Here is a 10,019-nt window from a genome sequence, read left to right on the forward strand (position 1 = left end):
TATTTATGAAATTTTATTCTTCTTCTTTTTTTTCTTGGGCTTTTGTCTAATGACATACAGCCACAGAAAAAAGGAAGAAGAATTAACTTGTGGCTTATCTATGATTTTCGCAAATCGTAGAGTGAAAATAGAAGAAAATGCGGGAAAAAATAACATGGAAACATTAATATAACCCTAAGTTAAGCAAAAAATATTTATTAATTATTTAATTAAAATGGAAGAAAAAAAGTTAATTCCACCAGAAGAATTCGATTTTCCGTTTACTCCGTACGATATACAGGTGAAATTCATGAAAAGTTTATATTATACATTGGAAAATGGAAAGCTGGGAATTTTTGAAAGTCCTACAGGAACGGTAATATTTTTACATTTTAGGTATACGTTTTAGTTGTTTTAACAATAAATGTAATTTCAGGGTAAATCTTTGAATATTATTTGTGGAGCAATACGATGGTTGAAAGATCGACAACATTTTGAGAAAGAAAACTTAATAGAAACGCTTACAAAATTAATTAAGGAAAAAGATATTTTATCCAAAGATACAAATGACTGGTTATCTTCGCAATCGAAGGAAATTGAAATGAATTATAAAATAAACGCATTAAAATTAAAAGAATCTAAAATAATTGAATATGAAAATAAAATAAAGCAAATAAAGAAATTTAAAAATACAAAACTTAATAAACCCAAGTTTTTTATTAAAATGAAAAATATTGAAAATGTGGAACAGTTTTTGGAACACGAAGATGATATAGATGATGACGATATCTTGCCTAAAGAATCAATATCTGAAAATAAAGAAGGAATTTCTGATGATGAAACTTCTAATACATATGAACCTATTAAAGTTTGTTAATTTTATTCATTGCTAAGTGTATTTTCCGCATTATTAATATTTTTTTTAGATATATATTTGCAGTAGGACACATTCGCAGCTGGCGCAATTTGTGGGAGAAATTGTAAAAACTTCATTTAAAAGTAATATACGAGTCGTATCTTTAGCTTCCAGACAAACTTTTTGCATTAACCCAGACGTATCAAAACTAAAAAATATGGCTTTAATAAACGAAAGGTAATTGAAAATAATATGAATTATGATTATTTACATCTATTAATAATCCTGCAGATGCTTAGATCTCCAGAAAAAAACTCCAAAACCGAAAACCGACGCGGACGGTAAAGTAACCAAAAAACTGAAAGTTTCCACTTCGTATTGTCCATTTTTTAAACAATCTGCAATTGAAGAATTAAGTAATTACGCTTTAACAGAAGTTCAAGACGTTGAGGATTTAATAAGTTCCGGAAAAGAATTAAACGCTTGTCCTTATTACGGATCCAGAAAAGCAGCTGAAGATGCAGAAGTCGTATTGATCCCTTACAACACCCTGTTGCACAAAGCTACAAGGGAAGCTAATGGGATTAAACTTGAAAATAATATAGGTGAATATATATTTGGGATAAATTGAAAATTACTTGACGAATTTTTTATTTTTAAGTCATTATAGACGAAGCTCACAATATTTTAGAAGCGTTAGCCCAAATGTACAATTCAGATTTGAGTTACGCACAAATTTACCACGCTTCACATCAGATGAAGGCTTACAAAAAAAAATTCAGCACGAGATTTTCGGCAAAAAATTTATTGATGATCAATCAATTGATATTTGTTATAAATCAGCTGCTGCAAGCATTAGGTAATTAAACAATTTCATATCGTAATTATTAATAAATTAATAATAAAATCCTATTATACAGGGAGCAATAGTAAATTATAGTTGACTTATTTCATTAGTTTTGAGGTTAAAGAATACTTGGATTATAACTACTGGGGAATTACTAATTTTACTTCAGAACTTTTTGATTTTAAATTAGCGATAAGAATGTTACCAGGGTAGTTCTAAGAGTTTGCATTGAAACAATATAAAAGGGAAATACTGATTTTACTTGAAATTTTGTAAAGTGTTATCCAGCTAGGTAATTGTGATGTCATTTTGTTAAAAACAATCGATAAAAATGTTACCAGGGCAGCTCTGAGAGTAGTTCTAAGGAGAGTTTGTTTGTTTGGTTAAATACTCGGTCCGAGTTTGGAAAAAACTTATTTTACTTAAAAACGAGATATGTGAATGTTATTTGGGTAGTTCTAAGAGTTAGATCTTATATGAATTTATTTGATTGAATATCCTTGTCAGAGTTTGCAGAAAATATTTTTATGAACATTGTCGCTAATAATTTGTTAAAAATCTTAAATTATACTGTGGAAATACTAAGTCTATTTGAAATTTGTGTGTAATTGTGACGCTTTTTCGTTATAAACGAGCTAAATAAATGTTTTTCCTCGTGATTTTGAATTAGTACTGTGAGTACCAAATTTTTGGCTACTTTTGAATTTCATATTCACTCTTATTTTGCTATATTGCTTTTATATCAGAAAACAGTAAAATTAAAAGTAACTTTTATTTATCATATAGCAAACAATGGCTCCCAAAAATTATTTTTATTATCAACTAAAGTGATAAAACTAAAAAAAATTGAAAATATTTGGAGTTTTTCGAAAAATACTGTCAAAATATTATGAACGTTTATTACTAGTTGGAAATTCTACATACCAGGGTGGCTTGAAAAATAGAGTCATAGAAAAAAATGTTTTTAGAGAAATGTTGTACAGAAAATGGGACGAGAATATCAACTTTGGAAAACTTCGTCTTAGAGACACACATCGATAATTACAACATGTTTAAACTGACAAAATTTTGTAAAGAATGTCGTTTAGCCCAAAAAGTGAGTAATCACATTTTTTTATGGTTCAAAATTCCAAATATAAAATGAGTAACTTTATACAAATGTTAAGATAAGAAGTTTTGCGATGAAATACCCGGTAGAAGAAGCAGTAAAAGAAAAAAAGGGAATCGATGGGGTAAGAGAATTTCTTGCTACGATTCAATCGAAAAAAGGTCCAGAAAAAATTAAAAAACCTGAAGAACCCCCCGAACCTAAAACTGTGGTACCTCCAATAAGCAATCCTCTGTTGGCTGTTATTTCGTTCTTAGAATGCCTGACGTATTCGTACGAAGATGGACGGATTCTATTGAGAAAAAGTAAAAATAAGCTGGAGTGCAAATTTCAGTTTCTGCTGCTAAATCCTTCAGCTAATTTCAGTGATATTGTTAAAAAAGCCAGATCGGTAAGTATTTCTCTTTAATAAAATATAAAGTGCGAAATTCTAATAATGGTATTACTAATTATCGGTATAAATCATTTTAATTGCAATTAGAAACTTCAAAAAAATCAATTTTAAATAGTTTATATTTCTTCACTGCCCCTTGTATAATAGGAATTATCTCCGCCGCCATCTTTTAATACAGAGCTGTCATCTGTCTAGTTACTTCCGGTTTAACAACAAAATAAATGTCAGTCGTGTCAGCATTGTTGTAAAACTAATTATTTCGTCTTCTTTTCTGTTCGTAATTTGTACATTTATTTGAGTTCCTTTTAATTCACAACCACATAAAGAAGGAAGTTGTTAGTTTTGGATAGCTACGGCCATATTGTAACTTGTATAATGTCAAACAACTTGCAATATCCACTATACATAATATTTTTCAAATTATACTATAAAATCATCCTGTGTATTATATTTTTTACTAGAGTTTTGATCGAATTGTAGTAAATAAAAATATTAACAATACATAAAACATTTGTCCGTACTATAAGCTGGTTCCAGTGTCATCTAGTAAATTTTATAATACACCGACAGAATCGTTACTGAATACAAAATATATACCATATGACGATCTTATCTGGCGGGGAGGTACCCGGCAACTTGGAATTAGGAAAAGAGTTAATTACTCCCTGATAAAACATGAATCTTTCTGCTAATATCCCGTAGGAGCCGCTTTGACCTCCCTTTTTGCAATTTTCATTAATAGATATCAAATGTAAATTTTCAAAATCTCGAAAAAATTCAAATGCTTTATACGTGCCGATGCTCGTGAAAAATATTGTTTAACGTTATTGTGCTATAAAAACTTTTGGATCACTATTATACGAGGTTCGTTTGAAAACTTAACGATTTAACAAAGGAATGTAATCCATAATCATTATTTTTCTTTTTTAAAGTATTTCCCTCAAAATAAGTATTTAAATATGAAATAAAATAATTGTCTGATGAAAAGATCTTTTGTATAAGTGAAACTTAAATGTTGGGAAAAATCTTCACTGGGAGCCAGATCTTGTTAATACGAGGGATGGCGTAGAAGTATTGCCTTTCAAAAACCAATATTCATAAACAGCTCAAAACTGAATTTTCTCCACTTATACTATTTTTATACATAAACTGGGAGTCCAAAATGGCTGACATTTTAGTGTATTTCTCAATTTAATATTGATAAGTGCTAATGTCTCTTCAAGTTTATACTCATTTATTAATGTTTTTATCCAAAATTGAAACAAATTTCGAATAAAAGAATGAATTATGCGAAACTTTTCTCAAACTGTTTTCTACGTATAAACAAATTTGATATTTTTACATATCGATACCACCTCGTATATCATATATTTTTTAATAAGATATCTGACGATTTTGAATAAATTCAATATTTAATGAGTCATTTCAACATTTGATGAATCAAATTAAACAATGGAATGGAATATGGAATACAACGGTTTCTATAAATAAAAATAAGAAGGTCAACATGTCGTTGACCCAGGTATTGAAATAATCGTATCACTACTAGCTAGACGTTAAAATGCACCGACATAATCGTGAAGAAACTTAGTATATATACGACTCATTCAGTAATAATAAATGGGGAGGTATTTGTCTCTTGGGCTTATCCTGTATTTGATTCTTAATTGGTTCATTGGACCACTCATTATTCAGATATACTGAAAACTACATTATTCACTCATAGGGGCAACTTTGATCTCCCTTTTTGCAAAAAAAATTATAACAAAACGATATTTTTTGTGTCGTGGGTAATATTTTTTCAAATATCTCTTTATACAGATTATAGTAGCTGGGGGAACTATGCAGCCTATTTCCGAATTCCGCGATAGGCTATTCATAAACGCTGGAGCTGATCCTGATAGAATATTAGAATTTTCCTGTGATCATATCGTCCCGCCCGACCACATCTTGCCAATTATCGTTACTAAAGGACAGAAAAATGAAAATTTGTTGTTCAATTTTGAAAATCGAATGTTAATGGTAAGCTTATACTTTGATTTTATAATAAATATCAATAAGCTGCTTTAATTATTTACTTTATTTTTTCATTATTGGTAATTTTTTTATGTGTTTGTATAAAATTATTTGAAAACAAAACAATTTAGACAGTAACATAACCTATAAACACTGATTCCCATTGGGTAATTTGAAGATGTCAAGTTTTATGATTTGGCCGCCATATTCTATGCACATGCGCATATTTATACACTTTTATATTACGCCGACACAATCTTCTACTTATTAGTATAAATACCAAATAGGGATTAAAGTTTATAGGGAGGTACTGGTCACTTAGGATAATGTGTTCATTTGTTCTTGTTGTTGTTATTATATTTACTAATGATTATGCGCTCAAATATAATCATTCAGGAATTCACAAGGGAGTGTGTTGCATTATAATTACCTACGGGACCACTTTGACCTTCCTTTTTTTCGAATTTTTGATTCATTTAAATTACAAACAAAAAATCCAGTGGATTAATGTCGGGAGAATATTATGTTTAAATAATTTTTATGCATTCGTAGGGCAACAGTGTGAAAGGTATACTTTTAGAAACGTGCCGATTGGTAATTGGAGGTATAGTCGTATTTTTCCCATCGTATAATTACGAAAATTGGATATGGGGGCAAGTTGAAAAGATTAATTTTGGTAGGAAAGTATTTAGAGAACCCCAAACGTCCGGGCAAGTAGATGCTGTTTTAGAAAAATATGCAGAAGCGATTAATAGTCCTGGGAGTAAAGGTGCTTTACTTTTTAGTGTTGTTGGTAGGTTTTTTTATACAGGATGATGTTAAAACAGTCGGCAATAAGATATTTTTTAAATTTTGAGTTTTATTTGTGTTTTAAGGTGGAAAACTCAGCGAAGGTCTAAATTTCAGCGACGATCTAGGAAGATGTGTGATTGTAGTAGGATTACCATATTCTAATATAACCGCTGCTGACTTGAAAGAAAAAATGAATTATTTGGATAAAATTGAGGTATTTGTTCAATAATTTAGGATTGTGATTTGAAAATTTCACTGACTTTTTGGTTTTCAGGGTCAAGGTGCAGGGCAGAAATATTACGAAAATCAATGTATGAAAGCGGTAAATCAATGCATTGGTAGGGCCGTTAGACATATAAACGACTATGCTACTGTACTACTATTGGACGAAAGATATAGTCGAGCAACTGTAAAAACTGCGTTGCCAAATTGGATTAAAAAATCATTGAAAATATCTAATTATGAAGAAACGTTTATAGCTGTTAAAAAGGTATTTTTATACAAAATAAATATTAAAGTTCTAAATTTTTTAAACTAACTATATATTTTAATATTTTTCTGTCGATAAATTGTTTGATTTAGAAATTAGTCTTTATTTATATAAAGGGGTGTAATAAATTTAAAACTAGAGACAATTTCAATATTTTAATGAATCATATTATCGATGTATTAATTTTATTATAATCTTGTAAAAAAAGAATGTGTTACGCCCGTGGTCAAAAACAAGTTTGAAATATCTTCTTTTTACTTTTACGGCTAACTTCATTTATTGGTCTTTTCGTTAACATGTAACTGTAACGAATTGTGGAAGTAGAACTTATATGTTAGAGAATACATAATAGTGCCGGAAGAAGAGTTAACAGATTTGAATTAATACAACGTTGACAGAATGAAATACTTTTCCTCAATATGAATGGTTTTGTACTAAAGCTTTATAAAACAAACTTCTACTGTCAACAGTTATGACATGAATCTTTTGTTGGTTTTGTCTAATTTTTATAAAAAATTTTTGTTTAAATTACTTTTGGATAAATATTTTGTTATGCCGACCATCCACCACAGTTTTCGATGATTGTGTCACTTATGAATATAGTTAAAGAAGTCTGTCTATGTAGCTGTTCAAAGACAAATAACTTAATATGTAGGTTAATTTTTCTCTTATAACAACTAGCTATCAACGAATTGTTTGTAAAAGAAGTCATAGATAAAAATTATGTTTAAAACTTGTGATTGTTTGTTTTCATTGATCAATTGACATGGGCGTATCATAGGGTATTTCTCCAATAAATTGATAACTTTTTTTTTTATTTTTAGTTCTTCGAAGAGAGGAAGAAGAAGGGTTGAAATGAAAACGCAAAATCTGGATTATTTGTTTATTTATTTTCATCAATAAGTTCAATTCTTTTTCTTTTCATATAATGTTCGATTTTATTTTCAAGACTATCGCAAGTTTGTCGTTTTAATAACGGTACATAATTTTTGGTTTTTAAATGTTGTACTAGATGTTCACTTAAACATTTAGTTTCAACAACTGGTAGTTTTTTCGAAATTTTTATATTTTCAATAGCTTTTATCATATCTCGAACCATTTCTTTTCTAAAATATATTACAAAACTTCAATAGATGTTTTTTCTTGTGAATATATCATGCAAAAAACTCACTTTACAGCATAAAAAGTCCAGAAATGATTCAACTTTTCTGTTATTTCATCTAAAATTTGTGCATCATAATTCCAATTTAAATTTTCGTATTGACAATAATGTAAATTCAACGGTGTCTCACTTCCCATACTGTATTCCGGTTTTCTTCAAGAAAAATTCCAATTTCAATGGTAAATATGCGATATAACAAAAATCGATATAATATTACCTAGGATACTTTTCTATGTTGAATAATTCGTCAATAACTTCAGGTTCTTCTTTTTCTTGTCCCATCAAAAATAAAATACCCATGATGCATCTAATTTGATGCCATAAAAACGCTTTAGCTTTGATCGTTATCACATACATGGCATATACTGAAAATTTGCATTTAAGTGAACATGATATTAATAAGACATTTATTGAGCTGAATTTTACTACATTTTGTAACCCCCTCGTAAAATATTATACTTTTCGTTCCTACATTGTAATTAAAACTCAACTCAATGAATATCAAATTAAATATTTTCTGTTTTTTTTTATTATGTGGCTTACAATTTTGTTGTTTATCAATGGGTTCAATTTTTATTTCCGTGATATTTCTTTTGAAATCTACAACTCCATTTCCAACGTCCATTTTACATAGATTTCTAAAATCGTGTGTACCCAACAATTTTTCAGATGCAAAACGCATTTTCTGAAATAAATACAATTAAATTATCCCCCTGTAACCATGATTTAAAAAAATATATCAAAAAAGAATGTAAAACCAAATTAGATGCTTGATTGACAGATATTTTGACCTGTTGCTGCAGCCATTTTGACGTTCATGTGTTTTTATATTCTTTCAAAGATAAATTTCAATAATTCAAGAATCAGATTTCACCCTGTAATCAATCTTTCAAGAAAATATGCCATAAAATTTTGAAAACAAAATATATTTTCTATTCAGGCATAAATAGACACAATAGACAGATACTAATTACCTATATTGTATATAGAAGGGCTGTTCCAAAACTTACAAACGTTTTCACCTGTTTCGGCAGCAATTCTGACATTCATGTGTTTTTATATTCTTTCAAAGATAACTTTCAATAATTCAAGAATCAGATTTCCCCCTTTAATCAATCTGTCAAGAAAGTAAGCATTAAATTTTTGAATACAAACTATATTTTCTATTCAGGCATAAATAGATACAATTGACAGATACTAATGACCTATATTGTATATACAAGGGCTATTCCAAAACTTACATTTTCACCTGTTTAGGCAGCCGTCTTGACAACATTTTTGTATTTTTATATTCTTTATCAGATGAATTTCGAAAATATGAATATGAATAAATCACTAAAAAATATTAAATTAAATAAACTTACCTGAATGTTAAGTTTTCCTTTGGGAAAATAATATTTATACGTCCTGGATAAACAGTCGAATCTCGCACTTGAACTTTCCCCCACAAGACTCCATCCAACACACTGTATGTTACTAGGCAACACTTTATTCAAGATTTTACAATAATTTAATTGATTCTTCGATTTATTTGAATCCTTCAAGAGTTCTTTTTGATCATTTTTCAACATATTGGTTCGTAAATCTATTGATACGACTTGCCCAAACGAACTAACACCTTTGTCTGTACGCCCGCATCTGTGGTAATTTGAACTAGTCCTATCCTGTATTAGCTTAGTTTTCATAAGTGCCTCGAATAAATGGTGTTCAACTGTATCCGTTGTATCTTCTTGAACTACAAATCCTTTGTAATCCCAACCTAAATATAATAAATGTAGGAAAACATGTTGAAATTGATACCTGAAAAACGTACTGTTGTTTTAATGATTAAAATATAATAGGAGAACTAACTTCGAAAAATCAAAAGCTTTTGATTGCTTCGCAATTTTTTCCGGTGACGTTTGTTTAGCTAGTAAATTTTTCAATTGGATATTGTGTGCAGTAAGAGATTTTATTTTCGATATAAGTTCCTAAAATATCGAAAGTTTAAGAGATAAACTAATAAATTTTAGCGTACTTACCTCTTTAGTGAATTGTTCTAAATTCTCTTCCTTATTATGTTTTTTAATTTTTACTTTTTGTTCCATTATTTTGTTTAATAAAATAAAAATAAACTTGTATCGGTTAAATCCTTCTTCTTGTTTTTTACCTAATATTCATTATGATTAGCAATTAACCCATCTTTCATTTTAGCTAAATCTTGAGGGATAATGTACCCAGTTTTATACCAGTTCTGAAAAACTATAGTTTTTTAGTTTAGGTAATCATTTAATTGGGTACATTTAATATTTAATAAATAATAATAATTTAATAAATTTATATATATTTATAAATTTAATTAAAATTTTATAGGAAAAAACACGATAAAAGCTCGA

General features: G+C 28.8%; 2 protein-coding genes across 4 annotated transcripts; one reads left to right on the plus strand and one right to left on the minus strand.

Annotated features, from left to right (window-relative positions):
- Nucleotides 1-111: 111 nt before the first annotated feature.
- On the plus strand, nucleotides 112-9,773 carry LOC130445595 (putative ATP-dependent RNA helicase DDX11-like protein 8). Of its 3 annotated transcripts, XM_056781320.1 has the most exons (12): nucleotides 112-355; nucleotides 416-847; nucleotides 906-1,072; nucleotides 1,127-1,440; nucleotides 1,497-1,694; nucleotides 2,651-2,778; nucleotides 2,849-3,181; nucleotides 5,006-5,206; nucleotides 5,753-5,993; nucleotides 6,076-6,206; nucleotides 6,267-6,482; nucleotides 7,307-9,773. In XM_056781320.1, exons 1-12 carry the CDS (start codon nucleotides 215-217, stop codon nucleotides 7,334-7,336), a joined length of 2,532 nt encoding a protein of 843 aa, XP_056637298.1. In that variant the 5' UTR covers nucleotides 112-214; the 3' UTR covers nucleotides 7,337-9,773. The 3 variants fall into 3 exon arrangements, with proteins under 3 accessions (XP_056637298.1, XP_056637297.1, XP_056637299.1); XM_056781319.1 differs by lacking the exon at nucleotides 7,307-9,773 and having other exon boundaries at nucleotides 6,267-7,222; XM_056781321.1 differs by lacking the exons at nucleotides 2,849-3,181; nucleotides 7,307-9,773 and having other exon boundaries at nucleotides 162-355; nucleotides 6,267-6,595.
- On the minus strand, nucleotides 7,352-9,955 carry LOC130445596 (tRNA pseudouridine(38/39) synthase). The gene is made up of 7 exons (XM_056781322.1): nucleotides 9,666-9,955; nucleotides 9,496-9,614; nucleotides 9,009-9,444; nucleotides 8,188-8,329; nucleotides 7,862-8,009; nucleotides 7,654-7,797; nucleotides 7,352-7,588 (listed from the first exon to the last, which is right to left on the minus strand). Exons 1-7 carry the CDS (start codon nucleotides 9,729-9,731, stop codon nucleotides 7,366-7,368), a joined length of 1,278 nt encoding a protein of 425 aa, XP_056637300.1. The 5' UTR covers nucleotides 9,732-9,955; the 3' UTR covers nucleotides 7,352-7,365.
- Between the last annotated feature and the right edge of the window lie 64 nt (nucleotides 9,956-10,019).

Source organism: Diorhabda sublineata, chromosome 6, assembly GCF_026230105.1.
Source record: "Diorhabda sublineata isolate icDioSubl1.1 chromosome 6, icDioSubl1.1, whole genome shotgun sequence".
Lineage (NCBI taxonomy): Eukaryota > Metazoa > Arthropoda > Insecta > Coleoptera > Chrysomelidae > Diorhabda > Diorhabda sublineata.